This window comes from Schistocerca nitens, chromosome 9, assembly GCF_023898315.1.
Source record: "Schistocerca nitens isolate TAMUIC-IGC-003100 chromosome 9, iqSchNite1.1, whole genome shotgun sequence".
NCBI lineage: Eukaryota > Metazoa > Arthropoda > Insecta > Orthoptera > Acrididae > Schistocerca > Schistocerca nitens.
The window spans coordinates 504,118,614-504,139,547 of NC_064622.1; the positions used below are offsets into that span (position 1 = coordinate 504,118,614).

At 41.7% G+C, this 20,934-nt stretch overlaps 1 protein-coding gene across 1 annotated transcript; it reads right to left on the reverse strand.

Moving 5' to 3' along the window:
* Positions 1-1,091: 1,091 nt before the first annotated feature.
* LOC126203170 (NADH dehydrogenase [ubiquinone] 1 alpha subcomplex subunit 5) lies at positions 1,092-20,696 on the reverse strand. Its single transcript, XM_049937411.1, has 3 exons — positions 20,539-20,696; positions 20,197-20,358; positions 1,092-1,331 (listed from the first exon to the last, which is right to left on the reverse strand). Exons 1-3 carry the CDS (start codon positions 20,560-20,562, stop codon positions 1,158-1,160), a joined length of 360 nt encoding a protein of 119 aa, XP_049793368.1. The 5' UTR covers positions 20,563-20,696; the 3' UTR covers positions 1,092-1,157.
* Between the last annotated feature and the right edge of the window lie 238 nt (positions 20,697-20,934).

Consider the following 20,934-nt stretch of genomic DNA (forward strand, 5'->3'; position numbering starts at 1 on the left):
GAGAAATTGGAAAAGGAGAAGTAAGGCAGTGGAAAACTAATTAGCTGGGGGGGGGGGGGGGAGGGGGGGTTGTGAGAGTGCAAGAAATGCTGGAAAGACATTATTTCACCACCCACCCAACCTCCAGAAAAATCCTTGTCCATCCCTACTCCAATCCTGTATCCCATGGGTTATTCCACTGTAGTCAATGCAGGTGCAAGACCTGTCTCACACATGCCATCACTTCTTACAGCAGTCCAGTCACAGGAATTTCCTTCCCTATAAAAGGCAGAGCTACATGTGAAAGCTGCCATGTTATGCATCAGCTATGCTGCAGTTACGTTCCAGCATTCTATGTGGGGATGGTAAGTAACCAACTGTGTAATCACATGAATGGCCGCTGCTAAATTGTGAAAGGCTGCAAACGTGACTATCCAATTGCCACATACACTGCACACCACAACACAATTGACAAACAGCTGGTTCACTGTGCGAGCCATTTGGACACTCCATTCTAGCAGTAGTTTCTCGAAACTATGCAGGTGGGAATTCTCTGTCCAACATATCCGGCAATCCCTCTCAGATTGTGTCCTGCCTTCTGCCACCAATGTTCCCCTCCCCAGCCCCCCCCCCCCCCCCCACATGTACATATGCAGCCAAGACCTGCTCCACATTATCCTGCCACCCTCTTCTCACCTTTTGTGTCCTTCCATATCCACTCTCCACCTCTATCTCCCCAGGCAACTGCTATCGATAATCAACTGTCAATCCTCTGTGGCTGCAGCTGTGTGTGTATGTGTGTGTGTGTGTGTGTGTGTGTGTGTGTGTGTGTGAATGTGCGTATCTTACTACAGAAAGAGTTCAAAAGCTAGTGCAAATACTGTACTCTGTTGCGTGTGTCTGTGTGCCACACATGGCTCAGCTATAGGTGTCTGGTGACCTTTATGTATTATTCCAACCAGGAATATCCATTGTTGTTCTAACTTAAATCTGTGAGTACCATGTTCACCCAGGCAAACAGATGCCAATTTTGAATTACATTATGTAACTGCCTGAAATATGAAATCTCAAAGGAATAACAGGTTTGGGTTGACAAAAATCATCACACACAATTTTGTTGAAAATATTATGGCCTTTTATTAACATTAAAGTACTTGCTACACAAGATGAATACCACACTACTTGGTTGGTGGCCATTTCCACTGGTCTGGTGGTGGTTCTGTCATCAGGGGCTCCCATGGTTTCCACCCCAGCATCTTACGTGCTAGAGTCAGTTCGTTCTCAGCCTGGATTATAAGTTCCTCCACCTGCCCACAGTTTATTTTCTTCTCAATGTCCTGAACATTTGGTGTCTGGAAACAAATGCACGTTCAGTCACAGATTTGTCCATAGTTACAAATATTAAAAGTTGATTAACAACTCCTTGCATCTGATGAAAAGATTATCATGATGAAACAGTAAGGAGAGAGAAAAAGTGACAAAATGGAGTGTGAAAACCATTTTAAAAATGACACACACAGGTAAGAAGAGTAGTTGGTGAGAATAAAGAGGGGAATGAACAATTAACAGGAGACTTCAAGTAGAAGGGAAAGAGAATTGGAGTATGGAACATGAACAAGTAGTTTAATACACCTTAGTTTATTTAAGCAAAAGGCACACACAGGCACTAGTCTCTACTGCAGAATGATACACAGGCACCGAGAGAGTGCATCTAAACCATTTGAGCTTTGCCATGACTCTGCAAAAATGTTTGTGTGCAATCTACAATTCACCACAGAAGATCATGAAGGCACAAGAGAAGAATAGGCTTTCCACAGCTTTCTACTAAAGGATTACACCCGCTACAAGGGAGTCACTCATGATGCAGCAAATTTTAATGTTATTCTCAGTCTAGCATAAGAAAGCACAAATAGTGCACTCTATGGTTACTGTATACAGATCAAGTACCATTTCGTTTTGCTACTAAACATCTTGACAAATCAGTAATAAGTTAAGACGAGCACTCCTCAAACTATAGACAACCTAGCTTGTCTGTGGATGGATGGATATGGTGTTATGGGCGCTCAACAGTGTAGTCTTTAGCGCCCGAACGGAAACAACAATGGACGAGTGTCACTAAAATGCAGCAAGTGCAGAAATAGGATTAAAATTATAGGTGAAAGTCTACAGAGGCAGTAGCAAAGAGGAAAGCAGCACATAATGAGGAGAACTGCAAGAGAACGGAGGGGAAGGGGTAAAATGAAAGACATAGCGCATGTTTGGAACTGGCCTATTACAAGAATAAAAAAGGAGTGGTAAGCCACTCGGCAACACACTAAAAATTCCAACCTAAAATTCTTGGCTGAAGCCCAGAAACATCACAGTACCTTAAAACTTTCTTGACACTCGCCTCGTCATTGGCTAAAATCGAGGGCAGATCCCCACTAATATTAACTTCCGCCCTGACAAAACGATATAAATCATACTCAACTAAAATGTGGCGTACAGTGATTCGTACGCCACAGGCATCACACAGAGGGGGTTCCTCTCGCCGTAGTAAGAAGGCATGCGTAAGAGGACAGTGCCCTATGCGAAGACGTGTAAGGGTCACTTCGTCACGCCTAGGTGACCGGCAGGAGGAACACCACGGCTGGATGGTGGGTTTCACCAACCGCAGCTTATTTTCCCTCACCGCCAGCCATTCCTCCTCCCACAATTGCATATACTTCCGCCGCAGCGCAGAAACGACACCTTGCAAAGGAATAGAACATTGTGTCACATCCGGTAACCTGCAGGCATCCTTGGCAGCTCTGTCAGCTTGTTCATTTCCCCGTATGCCCACATGCCCTGGCACCCAGCAAAAGGACACTTGCTTGCCCTGTCGTCGGAGGATGTACAGTTGGTCGTAAATCAGCTGTTCCAACTTCTCCACTGGGTACAGGTTCTGCAGTGACTGTAATGCGCTCAGTGAGTCAGAGCAAATTAGGAAGTGTTTGCCCTGAGTAAACCGTATCTGCTCCAATGCCTTCAGGACCGTGTGAAGTTCTGCGGAAAAAACAGTGTATTCCTGGGGAAGGCGAATCCTGGTGACACGGTCGGGGAACAGGACTGAGCAGCCACGAAGATCCCCCTGTTGGGATCCATCAGTGTAGACTACTGTAAAATCATGATGCCTGTCTAAAATGTTAAAAAACAAAGATTTGAAAGTAAAATCTGATGTACTGTCTTTCTTAAAATTTGCCAAATCTAAAATCAGTGTGGGTCTCTGGAGGAGCCAAGGTGGATATCTGCTCCAACCTCGACGTGAAACATTAAAACCGGCCACACCCATCTCTAAAAGGCAATCCTTTGCACGAATCCCTTAGGGCCTTGTTGCTCATTGTCGGTTGCGAAAAAGCCTTTCCAGTGGAGGCCGAGCAACAGTGTGGTATGCAGGTGTGTATGGTGTGGATAATGTTTGACAGGCCTGGCGCACCATTAGTAGACGCCGCCGGAGGTGAAGTGGTGGTTCACCTGCCTCTGCACAGAGGCTCAGTATGGGGCTGGTTCTGAACGCCCCAGTGGCCAACCGAATCCCCTCGTGGTACACCACATCCAACAGCTTCAAATAAGTGGGTCTTGCAGACCCATACACCGTGCATCCATAATCAAGCCGGGACCGCACGAAGGCTCTGTAAAACCGGAGCAGACAAGTCCTGTCTGCTCCCCATGTGTGGTGACTAAGACATTTTAAAATAGACAGCGCCTTAAGAGACCGTTTTTTCAGTTCCTTAATGTGTGGCAGCCACGTAAGCTTAGAATCAAAAGTGAGGCCCAGAAACTTCACCGTGTCTTTAAAATTCAGAACGGTGTCCCTCATCCTCAACTCAGGCAAGTCAAAAATGGAACGAGAACGGTTAAAAAGAACACACACCGACTTATCAGTTGAAAACTTAAAACCACTCTTCTGTGCCCATTCATCCAAACGTCGCAGAGTGAGTTGCAATTGACGAGTCGTCGTTGCAAGGCTCGAAGAAGAGCAAAATACGGAGAAATCGTCCACAAACAAGGAACACTGCACAGGACTTTTCACAACAGACGTAATACTGTTAATAGCAATAGGAAAGACCGTCACACTTAAAACACTACCTTGAGGGACACCGTTCTCTTGTTCAAAGCAACTAGACAGTACGTCTCCGACTCCGTACCGAAAATAACGTGGCGACAGGAAGGACCGAATAAAATTGGGAAGACATCCACGAAAACCCCATTCGTGGCGCTGCCTGATGATAAGATGCCTCCAAGTAGTGTCGTATGCCTTTCAATGTCAAAAAATATTCCCAACAGGTGATGCTGGCGCAGGAAAGCCTGTTGTATAGCCGCCTCCAGGAGGGCCAGGTTATCAAAGGTGGAGCGATACCTCCTGAACCCACACTGAAAGCGACTAAGGAGTTGGCTGGATTCTAACATCCAGACAAGGCGGCGGTTGACCATCCGCTCCAAGGTCTTCCCCACGCAGCTAGTGAGGGCAACACTACGGTAACTACCCGGGCACGTGCGGTCTTTCCCAGGTTTTAAAAGAGGAATTAAAATTGCTTCACGCCACGAGTCGGGGAAGTGACCAGACATCCAAACTAGATTAAAAAGTCAGAGGAGGATTTCTTTATTTCTCCCTGTGAGGTGCCGCAGCATGCTATAGTGGATTCTATCCTGACCAGGGGATGTATCACGAGCCCCACACAATGCAGAATCCAGTTCCCACATGGAAAATGAGCAGTTGTACTCTTCTGTATTGGGTGAGCGGAAGTCAAAACTGCTCCTCTCAGCAGCCACTCTGTGGGGCTAGAAAGCTGGATTCTGACTGGCGGTTGCAGTAATTGCTGCAAAATGAGCCACCATAGACTGGGCAATATCTTTTGGGGTCGTTTGGAGAGTACCATTCCACATTATAGCAGCCATAGGGCACCTCCCACCTCTCCCAGAAATCCTCCTTATGGTCTCCCATACAATGGAACTTCATGTAGAACGATTAATGGTGTTCAGGAACTGCTGCCACGACCTCTTCTTGCTCTCTCGTATAACCCGACGACACTTTGCCCTCGCCACCCGAAAGGCTGCAAGGTTCTCTACAGTTGGCCGGCATTTGAACCTACGCAGAGCTGCCCGCCTAGCCCTGACTGCAGAGCGGCATTCGTCGCTCCACCAAGGGACAGGCTGCCGCTTCGGTTGTCCCATGGACTGTGGGATGGACGCTTCACTGGCGCGGTGGATCACTTCAGTAATACGATCCACCCATTCCTGGACACTGACCCAATGTTCAAACTGGGCTAGTTGACTATACAGTGCCCCGTTGGCTCTACGGAGCACCCATCGAACGGTTTCCTTTCCGGTGCCACTGCATGTGGCAGGTGAATCCAGATGGGGAAGTGATCGCTGCCGTGTAAGTCATCAACCACTTCCCATGCAGCAGTGTGGGCGATGGCTGGAGAGCAAAGCGATAGATCAATGGCAGAGAACGACCCAGTTGCAATGCAAAAATGCGTGCTTTGACCTGTATTTAGCAAATAGGCACTGGAAGACAGAAGAAGCCTCTCGATTGCTCTACCCCTGGGGCAAGTACTCACAGAGCCCCAAAGCACATTGTGTGCATTAAAATCACCACAGAGGATGAAGGGGTGGGGGAGCTGTGTAAGAAGATCACTGAGAGCCACTTCGTCGAGCACATCATGTGGGGGCAGGTAAAGCGAACATACTGTTAGCATATGATGCACATGTACTAATATTGCAACTGCCTGTAAGTTCGTCGTGAGGGAGAGAGGCGAGGAGTGGTAGTCGGTGTTGACGAAGATACCTACTCCTCCTCGAGCTCTCTGTCCACTCATGTCGTCCTTTTTGTGGAGGAGATAACCACGTAGCTCAGGGGTGTATGTTTCACTGAAATGTGTCTCTTGCAGACATACACACATAGGTCTATCCTGAATCAATAGACGTAGTTCCTCCACATGTGTCCTGAACCCTTGCAGGTTCCATTGCAATATGGGAGCCATCACGGTGGTTGTATTTTCTGCCTCTCTTTCCGCCGAGGTGGGGAGACTGCAGCAGGTGGAGGCTCAGTCTTGGGGCGAGATGATTGCCCCATATTCTCAGACTCCATCAGCTCTGGGGAAGAGTCTGATGAAGCGTCTAGTGGGACCACATTAACATGATCCGGGGGTTTACCAGCCGATTTAATCTGTTGGTGCTGCTTGATGTGTGCTTTCCTTTGTTTAGGCGGCTTTGCTAGAACTGGAGCAGGGGTGTTTATGACCACGCTGGGCTTTGGAACAGCCTCAGCAATCGGAGATGCCTGGGGCTCTTCAATGTTAGCTACTGTACCTTTCTCTGCTGTTCGAGGAGGGGCTACAGGCTCTGATACACTTGCTGCCGTGCAAGAGCACTGACACGTGCAGGTGTTCGTGCCAACACTAACAACCTCCGTCTGTGTAGATGCATCGACTTTTGGAGGCGGCTTCTGAACAATGGAAGCAAAAGACGTAACAAATGTGGGTGGCTGCATGGCCTTAAAGATTTTTTTGGCTTCACTGTAGGGGATACGCTTAGTTGTTTTTATTTCTTGTATTTTACGTTCCTCTAGGAAGATTCTACAGTCCCTACTCCAAACAGGGTGGCTTTCAGAACAGTTTATACATCTGACAGGCGACGAACAGTTAATTCCGTCATGGGCAGCCTTACTGCAGTTGCCACACATCGCTTCTCCTTTACACCCTAGAGTTGTATGCCCAAAACGCTGGCACTTAAAACAGCGCATTGGGTTTGGGACATACGACCAGACGTTTAGTCGAAGAAATCCTGCCTTGACGTGTTCTGGGAGTTTGGGGGTATTGAAAGTAAGAATGAAGGAGTCAGATTTCACCAGGTTCCCATCCACCCTTTTCATGATGTTCTGAACGTCAACAACTCCCTCCTGAGCCCACTCACTCTTTAATTCTACATGAATGTCAACAAGATCCCTACAGATAACAACACCCTTACTGGAGTTCAGGGTGCTTTGAAGCTCTGTATCGATCGTGTATTCCCCCAAGCTTTTAGCTGTTTGAAGGTTAACTGCTTGCTGAGCGGTTGATGTTTCAACAAGCAGTGTCCCATTCCGTAAACGCTTCACTGATTTTAAAGTGCCAGCTATTCCTTCTAGACCCTTTTGGATATAGAATGGCGAAACCTTTTCAAAGGAACCCTCTTTCCTTTTTATTATTAAAAACACATTCTGATTGTCAGTATGTGCTCTGTTACTCTGAACTGCTGTACGTTTGCTGACGCCTGAGTCAGGAGGACTGGCTAACCGAGCCCTCTTGTTGGATTGGGCGGTAGTGCCTACCAGCGGTCCACCCATCCCACTGGCCAGCAAAAAATTAGAAGGAGGAAAAGAGGAAGAATTTGTGGTATCCATGGTCGTCCCACGAGCAGCTAGGGAAACTTATGTCCATCCAGACAGAGCCCCGCATGCCTGGATAAGCCTTATACAACTGGGGTGTGGCAGGTGCCCCAGAGGTTGCCCGCTGGTGACTGTTCCACCTCAACAGCCATGCATCTCATAGGTGCGGAGCACACCGGAAGATTGAGGGGTTTTTATAGAGGTTGGCCTCCTTCGCAATCCAGGCAGTCAAGCCAAGATTACCATTCCCCGCAGCACACAACATTCCACCGCCGCGCCATACGGTGGTCGCTGAAGCATGTCCGGGGGTTACGGTGACAGGAGACCGGCGGCGCCTACCAGTCCCCAGCTCAGGACCCCGGGGTCGCCAAGCCCGTACTCAACAAATGAAAGCTGAGCCCCTGGGGGTCTAGCTTGTCTGATATATCAGTTGAGAGACCTTTATCTGTAAAATACAGAAGGGTTAATCATTTAGCACTTAGTGTGGCAATGTGCCAATTGAAGAAAGAACAAAGATTAGGACTTCTCTGAGCATGGAAATCTGCAGTTCATTTCCAAGGACACTATGTCATTCACTTTAAGCAATTTAGGTAAACGGCAGAAAATTTAAATGTGGCTGCCATGACAGGAATTTGAACCCTGCCCCTACCACAGGTGAGACTAGCATTGAGGTATTACTGAACAGTGCATTACTTATGACATCAGCTAACTTGCTGACAGGTATGTATCTGTGAATTGGTACTGTAGTGTTACAAATCTTTATCAAACAAAATATGCACAAGATATTTTGGTCCTTTACAAAAAGGACACATGCATGTAACATGTTTCCTTATTGTAGTGGAACATTATATGGATTATTGTGATTACGTATTACCTCTGAAGAGCATGTAGAAGAACTATGTTTGAAGTTTAAAATAATAGTTCACTACACACTGTATAGGTAGGAACTTTGTAGAACAATTAATGGTGGGATGGGAGGGACCTTCCATGGTACAAAGTCACTGTAATAAAAGCAAAGAAACAGTAACTTCTTCACAATAGGTGTAAAACAAAACTTAGGGCTATGGCTAGACACTGCATGCAACACATTTTGGCATAATGAATTACTGTGTGAAGCCTACAATGAGTACAGCAGAAAAAGCTTATCAAAAGATCTTTACAAAGACACTCTGGTCATATGTAAAGGCTGTCAGTGGCATCAAAATTCATGTCCAGACATACACAGATGACACAAACTGAGGACAGCAAAGTAAAAGTAGAAATAAAGATTTTCAGAAATAACTGAAGCAGTTGTCTTTTGTGGTGGTTCAATTTTTATTGTCCCACAAGTGTTTTCAAGCCACTCAGCAACTCTTAAAATGGAACACCCTTTTAATGATTGATTGAAACATTGTGGGGGTTGTCATGTGGAAAGAAATGACTCCCACAACAGTTCAATCATTAAAAGTGTGTTCTAACTGATGAGTTGTTAGACATCCTGCAACTAGTCACAGTAAAATAAAACTGAAGTATCACAAAAACCAACTGCTTGCAGTTATTTCTGAAGTCTCTATTAATCACAATCAGTGATCCACATCCATAACTGATAGTAGTTTTTAAAACAGAAATGCTGAATTCAGTTTTCAAATACTCCTTCACTAAGGAATCTACAAATGTACAGCTCCCATTTACTTCTTACACCACTGCTCACTGCTAAGATGAGTGACTTAGATATTAATGTCAGTGATGTTGAGAAAATTGCTAAAATTAAACAAGGTTCCTCAGCCCAATGGAATCCCTGTCAACTTCTATACAGAATTTGTACCCAAGTTAGTCCCCATTATAACCAGAACATACCTTAGGTCCCTTGAACAAAAAACAGTGCCCAGTGATGGTAAGAAAGAACATCACACCCATCTGTAAGAAGGGTAGCAGAAGTGACCCACAAAACTTCTGTCCTACCTCATTGGCATCAACCTGGTATAAAACCCTAGAAGCCATTCAGAGAGAAAACACAATGTAGTACTCCTAACAGAATGACCTCCTCCAAGCCAACCAACATTGATTCCAAAAACACTGATAATGCACTTGCCTCATGACACAAAACCTATGGATTAAGTCAGTCAGATGGCTGCAGGATTTCTCAACTTCCAAAAAGCATTTGACTTGGTACCACACCAATAATTATTAACAAAAGTATAATTATATGGGCTATAAAAAATGCGACCAGATTAAGGTTTGCCAGATAGGGAGAGTGCACAGAGTGTTATCTTGGAAAGTGACAACAGTAGTACAAGTAACTTCAGGTGTGCCCCACTGAAGTGATCTGGAGTGACAGTTGTCCCTGCCACCCCCGAAAACAATGGCTGTGACGACAGACTGATCTGTAGAGTAGCTGGAGGTCTAAACAGAAGTGATTTCTGGCATTTCCCAAGGTAGTGTCATAGGCCCTTTGCTGTTCCTTATCTACATAAATCATTTGGGAGACAATCTGAACAGCTGTCTTAGGTTGTTTGCAGATGATGCTGTCGTTTATCAACTAAATGTCATCAGAAGATCAAAATAAATTGCAAAACGACTTAGAAAAGATATCTGTATTGTGTGAAAATTGGCACTTGATCCTACATAGTGAAAAGTGTGAGGTCATCCACATGACTGCTAAAAGGAATTCATTAAATTTTGGTTACACGATAAATCAGTCAAATCTGAAGGCCATAAATTCAACTAAATACCTAGGAATTACAATTACGAACAACTTAAATTGGAAGGAACACACAGAAAATGTTGTAGGGAAGGCTAACCAAAGACTGTGTTTTATTGGCAGGACACTTAGAAAATGTAACAGACCTACTAAGGAGACGGCCTAGACTATGCTTGTCCGTCCTCTTTTATAATAGTGCTGCGAACGGTGTGGCATCCTTGCCAGATAGGATTGAAGTAGTACATCAAAAAAGTTCAAAGAAGGGCAGCACATTTTCTATTATTGCGAAATAGAGGAGAGAGAGTCACTGAAACGATACAGGATTTGGAGTGGACATCATTAAAACAAAGGCATTTTTTGTTGCAGAGGAATCTTCTCACGAAATTCCAATCAACTTTCTCCTCTGAATGCGAAAATATTTTGTTGACACCAATCTACATAGGGAGCAACAACCACCATGATAAAATATTTGAAATCAGAGCCCCCATACGGAAAGATATAGGTGTTTGTTCTTTCTGCATGCTATACTTAAATGTGATTTGCAGTGTATCGATGTAGATGTAGGTTATAGCCCAGTCAGCGAAGACCAAAAAGGTTGATTAGGCCAAAAAATTGCACAGTCGCAAATTTTTTGCACAGTGCTACAGGAGAGTGTCCTGAAAAACAAATTAAAAATATTGACTGGCAGTGTTGGGGGGAAGGAGGGAGGGGGGGGGTTACATTTAAAGGTCCCTTTTTATGATTTTCTCAAATAACTCAAATTGTATCTCCTAATGGAATTCTTTCCTAATACATATAAAAAATAGAGGGAAACATTTTACGTGGGAAAAATATATCTAAAAACAATGATGATGTGACTTACCAAACGAAAGTGCTGGCAGGTCGATAAACACACAAACATACACACAAAATTCAAGCTTTCGCAACCAACGGTTGCTTCATCAGGAAAGAGGGAAAGAGAGGGAAAGACGAAAAGATGTGGGTTTTAAGGGAGAGGATAAGGAGTCATTCCAATCCTGGGAGCGGAAAGACTTACCTTAGGGGGAAAAAAGGACAGGTATACACTTGCGCGCGCACGCGCACGCACGCGCGCACGCACGCACACACATATCCATCCGCACATACACAGACACAAGCTGAAAAGTCCTATACATTTTTTCTCTAGGATTAAATTTCCTCATTGAAGGAGATGGAAAAAAAAAAATCACAAATTATTTGAATGGTATAAAATTAATGTTTATCTTTAAATTAAGTGGCCTACAAACAAATATTAAATGTGTGTTCCACACCTAACTGCAGTGGAGCCATGTTAAGGGATTGTCTTCCACAAGTGTAACAGGATGAAGGAGAGATGTGTAGGGCAGAAGTGAGAAGGAAGTTAGGTCACTGGATTGTATCCATGCACTTCCCTCATTCAGAGGTTTTTAAATTTAAGATCAAGCACACGATTCCCCACTATCTACCCCACCACATCAAAAAAAGAAGCTACAGGGTATGTCTCAAAGTTATGCCAACCTTCCACTGTATGACTTAAGTACTACTGACGTCGCAGTGCGCAGACACGCCCCTACTGGTGTCACAGTGCACGGACATGCCCCGAGATGTTTATTTTCTACAAAATGCAGTAACATTATGTGGGATGCTGATATGAGTTACTGATAATACTAATGCAGGCAGGCATATGGATAGAATCTTCGCAAGTCTCTGTGCACTGTCCTACACAGCTAGAGAGGGAATGAATTCCTAGACATTCTGTACAGCTGCTGTAGTGTTCTTCCACAGAAGGTAACTTCTGCCACCACAAGTGCTCCTTGCTTTTTATTTTATAGACAGACTAAATCTTCCTCGCATTTCCTGTCCAGTCCTTTAACGTGACCAGACAAAATAACTTCACCGAGCTCGTGTTTATACCTAGCAGTTATTTTTTAGTTTATTATGCGAGTTGTTATTTGCCTTTTGTTAAGTGAGCGATTATATAATAAAACTGAACAGCTGGAGCTGAAAAATGTTTACCACACTGAAGAGCCTGTCACAAGTGTAACATGCTGTCAATATGTATTTGATAATGTGTATTTCACTGTCTCCACTATCAGTGGCTGGAATACTTTTCATAGCATGAGGGATATACAATACATCACTCCAGCCTGAACTCTCCCATCATCTGAAGAGATCCTGAGGCTTAAATTGCATCCCTCTACAACAGAAGTAGGTTGCCTAGGTGTTCTAGATTATCATATTTCAACATAAGTCAGCAATGCATTACAAGAGATTACTGTTCTAGACTTGACTGTGATTGGTCCCATTCCATCAGACATACTCACAGCTATCTTTGAAGATATACTGCAAGTGTGGTAAGTGGCTCCACTCGGCACAGCCCACTCTGCAATACCGGCAGTTCCCGAATAGAAAAGATGTATGCAAGCTACCCGTAAGCAGTTAATGATAAAAAAGTGCAGTGACTTTTTGATCATTCATTAATTCACCATCAACTCATGCAACACAGTTACATAGCCTAACAATATGCCGCCACTGATAGGCAGCAGCAAGGTGTCACACTTACTGCTCCAAACCGTTTCCCATCAACACTATATAGGTCCCTGACAACGTCAAACTTACAAGTATACTGCTCAGCCATTGTTTACAGGAAAGTATTTTACATAAAAGCTCACTTAACACCTGCATAAAGTACTCATTTAATAAACTGAAAATAGCTCCACTATGTAAAACCCCGTGTGGGGTTTGCTAGTCCCCCATCGGGCACCTCCCCAGGTGGTGGATAGGGGAATGCTGTCTAGATATAGAGGGTACCGGGGAAATAAAATACCTGGTGTGGACCAAAATTAGCATGGGCAGGAGAGGCTCGCTCAGCCGCGTTGAAGGCAACCCTCCTAGGGTTAGAGTACCCCAAAATCAAGACTCCTGGTCCTCCAGGTCCTGGTCCTCATGTAAAAAAACACGAAACGGTCAGGATACTCAATGCCAGCCTCGGAAACAGGACAGGATTTACTGGAACAAAAACTGGCAAAGCTACAAGGATTTCTCTTTTGGATCATGGAATATTAGAAGCCTGTATAGTCCTGGAACTGCCCAAATACTATCAAACGAATTAAGAAAATATAGAGTGCAACTGGTAGCTCTCCAAGAAGTAAGATGGCAGGGAACAGGTTCACTGAAAATAGCAGACGGGACAGTAATGTATGGAGACTGCGGTCAGCGCCATGAATTTGGAACCGGTTTCTACATTCATAAATCAATAGATGACTCAGTAAGGGATTTCAAACATGTTAACAAATGTATATCATACATAACTATTCAGATGCAGTGGTTAGACATTACATTTCTAAATGAACACGCACCCACAGAAGATAAGGATGACAACACGAAAGAAGAATTCTACAGCCAACTGGAACAAACGTACAACTTATTAAGTAGGCACAATGTGAAAATAGTGTTAGGAGATTTTAACGCCAAAGTAGGAAAGGAAGAAATCTACAAGCCAACCATCAGAAATTTTAGCTTACACGAGGAAAGTTCAGAGAATGGGGTTCGACTTATAAACTTTGCAATGACAAATGGCCTCACGATAAGCAGCACGAAATTTCAACATAAGCGCATTCATTTAGGAACATGGATATCACCAGATGGAAAGGTAGTCAATCAAATAGATCATGTAGTTATCCAGAAACGATTCCAAAACAGCATTAAAGAAGTCAGAACCTTTAGGGGAGCGGATTGTGACACAGACAACATGTTAATAATATCAAAAATGAAAGTGAAGCTCAAAAGGAAAGTTAATAGAAATAGAGAAGAAATTACAAGATATAACATAGGAAACCTGGCGAAAGTAGATATAAAAGAAAATTTTACAAAAGAAATTAAAAGCAACCTAACAAAACTGAGACTGACCAATGCAGAAACACAGGATGTCAAAAGCAGATGGATACACCTGAAAGGCTGTATTCAAGAAGCAGCTTCCAAAATCATAGGTGAAAGAAAACGACCTAATAAAATTTGGTTTAACACAAAGTGTCAAGAAAAAGTGCTGGAAAGAAGAAATGCGAGGAATGCATGGATTAAAGAAAGGGACAATATGACATTGAAGGAAAGATACTATAAACTCCACCAAGAAACGCAAAGAACCCTAAGACAAGAGAAAAGGGAATACTATAACAATACGATAAGAGAAGCAGAGGATGATTCCCAACATCACAGGACAAGGCACATGTATCAAAATATAAAAAAAATCCTTTGGTAAATTCAATAAAAGGGAACAGTTTATAAAGGATCAGTATGGGAAAATATTGACCAACAAAAGTGACATACAAAACAGATGGAAGACATACTTTTCACAACTTCTCAACTGCAGTGACCCACACTCTTACTTTAAATTGGAAGAACCCAATACAATTGATACAGTTTACTACCCCATCAGTAAATGAAATACAGCAAGCAATAACGAAATTAAAGAATAACAAGGCTTGTGGCGAGGACAAGTATACGCTGAGTTATTAAAGAATGGAGGTCCACAACTGGAATTAGAAATACAGGCGTTAATAGAAACAATTTGGGAGACTGAAACCATTCCTGCAGATTGGAAAACTGCAATTGTGTGCCCCATATTTAAGAAGAATGATCCACTAGTTTGTGATAACTACAGACGAATTGCCTTACTGGATATCACCTACAAAATCTTATCAAGCTGCCTATTAAACAGGCTGATACCAATAACAGAAGAACTGATTGGTGACTACCACTGTGGTTTCTGCAGAAATAGATCCACATTAGATCACTTATTCAACCTAAGACAAGTAACAGACAGCATGGGAATTCAATGTAGATGTCCACATAATATTCGTAGATTTTAAAAAGGCCTATGATAGCATACACCGACAGACACTCCTACATATAATGAAGGAATTTAAAATTCTATCAAAATTAATCAGATTAGTTAAAATGTGTATCGATGAAACTTTATGTCGCATAGACACCAGTAGGAGAAACTGAAGATTTTAAGGTGTACACTGTACTGAGACAAGGGAATGCCATTTCACCTATTTTATTTAACCTTGTCCTAGAGAAGATTGATAGAGAATTTTCTAAAACCAGTCCACAAGGGATCCAGCTACAGGATGTGAATATTACAAGACTTGCCTGGGCAGATGATGTAGCACTAATAAGTAGTTCCAAAAGAGAATTAATCAGAATGATGCAAAATTACTACAGAATTGCTGAGAAAACAGGATTACAGGTTAATGAAGAAAAGACAGAATACCTGCCCATAAGTAAGAAAACCAGAAAAGATGCGCCTCTGACTGTAGATGGACTCAATTTCAAGACTGTTGACCACTTCAAGTACCTAGGAAGTATTTTTAGTAATAACAATAGAACAGATATAGAAATAGATGCCCGTTTATCAACAGCAAACAAGACACTTTTTAGTTTCATCAAAATTCTAAGATAAAGATCACTTAGCAGTAACTTCAAAATCCGCTTATATCAATCGACCATTATACTTGTGATGTTTTACGGATGTGAAACATTAATATTTAGAAAGAAAGATGAAGAAAAACTGTTAATACTCGAAAGAAAAGTACTAAGGAAAATTTTTGGACCTGTATACGACGAAAATAACATGAAATGGAGAATAAGAAGAAATGAAGAATTACGAGGGCTGTACAAACACCGTAACATCGTCGAAGTGCTCAAGAGGAGAAGGTTGAATTGGGCAGGCCATATAGCAAGAATGACAGAACAGACTACCTAGAATGGCATTCAGCAGAATAGAAGGAACGAGAAGAAGAGGGAGACCCAGAATCAGATGGCGGGATAACATTCGGGAGGACACAATGAAAATAAACAGCAGCAGCAACTGGACAAACAGCGCATTGGACAGGCAGAAGTAGAAGAGGCTCATAGAGCAGGCATATGGTCAATAAGGCCCTTTCCACATGTAAAGTAAAAAAGTAAAGTAATGTAAAAGTTCAGGCAAGTTATTTCATCTACGGACATACAAGAACTGGTCAGAAAATGCTGGGTAGGTACAGTCTGTCTCCAATTTGAAAATCTAGCAGCACTCTTAACGGGGGAAATTGCCTTTCCTGGAAGACCACTACAGCTGCCATACAAGATGACTAAGAACCAATTCGCCCTTTAGCGGTGTAGAACAGCGTGCATATTTACATAGATTCTGTCCATATGCGCTTGTGTTAGTGTTATTAGCAGTTCCTGTAGTGTTAATGTATTTTGTGGAAAATTAACATCCTTGGACATCTCTGCAAACTGCGTCACAAGTGATTCAAAAGGCATGCTGTGGAAGATCAGCATAACTTTGTGAGATGCCCTGTAGTTGCTTCTTGTGATGTGGTGGGCTAGATAAAGTGGGGGATTACCTGCTCGATTGCAGACTTGTCAAGGAGGAAAGTACATGAAGACAAACCAGTAACCTACCTTCTCTCACACTTCTACTACATGCATTACACGCATCGCCCCCCCCCCCCCCCCAACCTTTCACCCTGTCACACCCTGGAACACAATTTATGCCTTCGTACAGATCTTCTGCACTTAGATGTGTTACATTTAATATTCTCTTTTAACCCACTTTATTTAAGGATGAACATTAATTTTACACTGTTAAAACAATGTTTTTAATTAATAATTTTACTTTTGTACGGAGCCACAGTCACTTGAAACTTTCTGAGATATACAACTGCCATGTGACTGTACAACAGATTTTATTTCACAATCTAGATTTCAGCCTTAGGCCATTACCAAGTGTTACAAGTATTATATATCATTAGACTTCAGTAGAACCCAAGTCGTCATCAAAACATGTATCTTCAGTTACATAAACCAATTTTGTCACAAGAAATTTGAGAACATTTGTGTAATATGCTAATTTACAGACAATTAGCATGACTCAGTTGATATGGTTGTGGAAAAATAGATAACCAAATCACAAGTTATAAACTTTGCTACATTGTGTTTTTGTCAGTGGCTGCTTAGACACAGTGTAGCAAAGTTTAAAACCTGTCATTTGCTTATCTGCAACCATTTCAACTGAGTCATGCTAATCACCTGTAAATTAGCAAATTACACAAATGCTGTCACATTTACTTTGACAAAATTGGTTTGTATAAGTTTTGAAAATGAGTTGTGTTCTACTCAAGTCTACTGATTTATAATACTTTTATCACTCGATAATGGCCTAAGTCCAAAATCTAGATTGTGAAATAAAATCTGATGTAAAGTCAAATGATGACTATATTTTTCAGAAAACATTTTTAATGATCTTTAATTTTCCTGTTCCCTGCAACATACAATCAGACCTACACAAAAGAATAGGAAATTTAATTGTAGATTAATTTTGTACAGCAAAATATTTGTGCAACAAGTCATGAATTTTGATTTATTCAACAAAAATATAAAAACTGACCTTCACATGCCCCCACCAGCCAGTATTTTTAGTATGTTGTTCAGGACCACTCATAAAATCTGTGACTGCAAGATTTTTTTCCCCCAATTTTCCTTCACCAATTGACTATTAGGTTGGAAGATGACAACTCCTTTACCAGCTGGTGAATTCAACAAACGTGAGTGCCGAATGAAGGTGGTGGTTAACAGATTGATCTATAGTACAGCCTGATGTGCTACAGTTTATGCACTGTTTGTCATCAGAAAGAACCGCGAGGTGAATTCAGAAAACCTATATTAGATATTATGTGGGCAATATATTGTGGCAGTCAGCTGTGACTGTACACAAATGAGAACTTACACTGTCCGAAGGGGTAGGAATGGCGTACAAGAATAAGCTCCACCTCCCTCTTTAAGAGCTGCCATCCTACATCCACATTCTGTGGTTCCTTGGGAGCAGAACTGTCATAACAGTCATATGGATCGCTGATTCCTTTTATTGTGGTCAAAGTTGCATTTAAATCCCTCTCTCCACTCATTTAGAAAAAAAAAATAATAATAATAATAAATAAAAATAGAGAAAGAAGATACCAAGCAATCCACAATACAAACAAACTCGAGTACACAGAGCATTTGATAGTGATCACAGCGCAATTGTTTGCTGTGGTTGGCAGTGTGGCGGTAATAGTTCAGGCATGACCTCTACTGGTATCTTATGCAACCATACTTCTAAGCACTCCCCACCTAAAACTCCCACGATATCGTGTCCGCTTAGTAATGAACAAGTCTCTGATGACGATTATGATGTTTATTAAGTAAATATATATACAAAATACAAAAAATGCAGGGAAAGGGAAGGGGGGGGGGGCGGGTTGTCCACTACATGACTTATTACGAAGTGTGTTGGGACCCATGCTGTTAATATTCAACATTGGCTGGTTCAAATGGCTCTGAGCACTATGGGACTAAACATCTATCGTCATCAGTCCCCTAGAACTTAGAACTACTTAAACCTAACTAACCTACGGACATCACACAACACCCAGCCATCACGAGGCAGAGAAAATCCCTGACCCCGCCGGGAATCGAACCCGGGAACCCGAGCGTGGGAAGCGAGAACGCTACCGCACGACCACGAGATGCGGGCAATATTCAACATTAATGACCTTTCAAATTTCAAATACTACTACCAGTAACCTTAGACTTTTCTTCTTCTTCTTTTTTTTTTTTTTTTTTTTTTTTTTGCATGTAATACAGTTATATATAATGAAGTACTGTTGGATAAACTACACAAATATCCAGTCAGATCTTGGTAAGATTTCAAATTAGTATGAAGTTTGGCAACTTATTCTAAATGTTCAGAAATGTAAAATTGTGCTATTCACAGCACAGAATACTAGTATACTATGACAACAACATCAACAGGTTACAACTGGAATCAGTCAACCAATACAAATAACTGGGTGTAATAATTTGTTGGGATGGGAAATTGAGTGATCAAATACGCTCAATTATAGGTAACAACGTGGCAGACTTCAGTTTATATGTAAGGTAATGGGAAAAGTCTACAAATCACTTAAGGAACCCACCTAAAAATATTAATGATGGTATGTGAGATCCCATAGCACATAGGACTAACAGGGGATACTGAATGTTTGCATAGGAGGGCAAAATGAATGGTCACAAGTATGACTCACAAGGGGCAAAATGTTGAAAAACTTAATCAGTTGACTCCTTAAGATAATGAATACTATCCCAAAAAGCCTACTTACAAAAACTTCTAGAAACAGTACTATGCAAAGAATCTAGAGCTTTTCTTGTGACAGTGCACACACACACAAAAAAACAAACACCCCCCCCCCCACACACACACACAGGCATTTACAAAGTCATTCTTTCTGCACTCCACATGCCATTGGTAGAAGCAGCAGCACACACGCATTTAAGTAATCATTCTTTCTGCACTCCACATGCTATTGGTAGAAAAAAAAAAAAAAACATATCTATATCATTCCATCTAGGTACCATTTGGAATGTATGTATATGTAACTATACAGTATGTTGGATGTTTCATAGGTATCACCAAACTATGGCTACCAGGCCAGAACTAGCTGATCAAGACAAGCAATAGACTAATTTACTCAAGAATGAAACTGCCTATATAGAAGAAACTGTTTTACCCTTTCAAGATGGTGAAATTCATCAGAAAGAATCTAATATATCTCAACTGCATTAGATTAGCTGAAATAAAAATACTGGATGACTGGGATGGTATCAATAATGGTGCCATTATATTAATCAGCGAACACCAATCAAATATGCAGCATTCCTGCTTATATGAAGTTTAGCACTTTTATGTTCTGTCTTCACATCATGCTGGTCTCTTCCATCATTGAAAAAATTAATTATAAATTAATAATAAATTGGAAAAGTTTATGTTTTATATTTATTAGGGTTCCGTTTGTGCATACAGATTCTGTTTCGCATATAAGTGATATTTGTTTTGTGGGCGACGTCAAGCATAGAATTTTGCCACGACTTATAATTAATATCTGGATACAAGTTAGATTATGAGAATAAACAATTTAAATGAGAAGAAATTTTTCTATGGATGAATGAATAAGAAATAAAAGTTCATAACGTGCAATACCATATAACATAGGACAAACAGTTTGAAGAATACAGAATAGAGGATATAATTGCATTAGTGTATCACAATATTAAAAAAATATCTTACTGTCTTTACGATGCGTGCTCGTTCCATGACTATTTCTTGCGTGTACTTTCTATACGCGGCGTCTTCAGGCATTTTCTGCAGGGCCCTAAGTATCTTACCGTAAAGGACGCCAAGGGTATGATGCGGATTTACGGCAACTGCCAATCCAGTCAACCCTGTTGCCTGTAAGAAAATATAATTGTATTCTGCGAGAAATAAAACACTAATTCGAACGTAGTGATTCGCATGTGCGCCCCTAAGCTTAAACTATAATTATACGATTGATATGAAGATCTCCTGATGCATTCCGATTTCATTAGCATTTTAAACATGCAATATAACTTTTTAATGCAATTACCGCACCTTTTTCAGAGGTCCTGAAGCCATTTTTCGACTTATCACTTGCTGAAAATCTTAACACATTACATATAACATATCAGCAGACGACAAAATTTAACACTTTTTGCTCGAACAGGTTATTCGAACAAAAGTTGTAGCCTGGTGTCAAAGATTTTGCGTAGTCCCTCCCAGCCAGTGATCTCCATCCTCCAGCCATAGAGGAGGAAAACCTATGGCGTGAATTTTTAATAATAGTACAATTATTGCAGCCAAACAGCCACATAGGTTCAAAGTACGATTATAATAATACAAAGAATTAGAAATTTTACACATTGTGGTTTGTACAGTCACTTACTGTCCTGTGGCAACAAATCGTCGACACAGATCGACAGTTCGAGAAATCTAAATGAGTGCATGGAG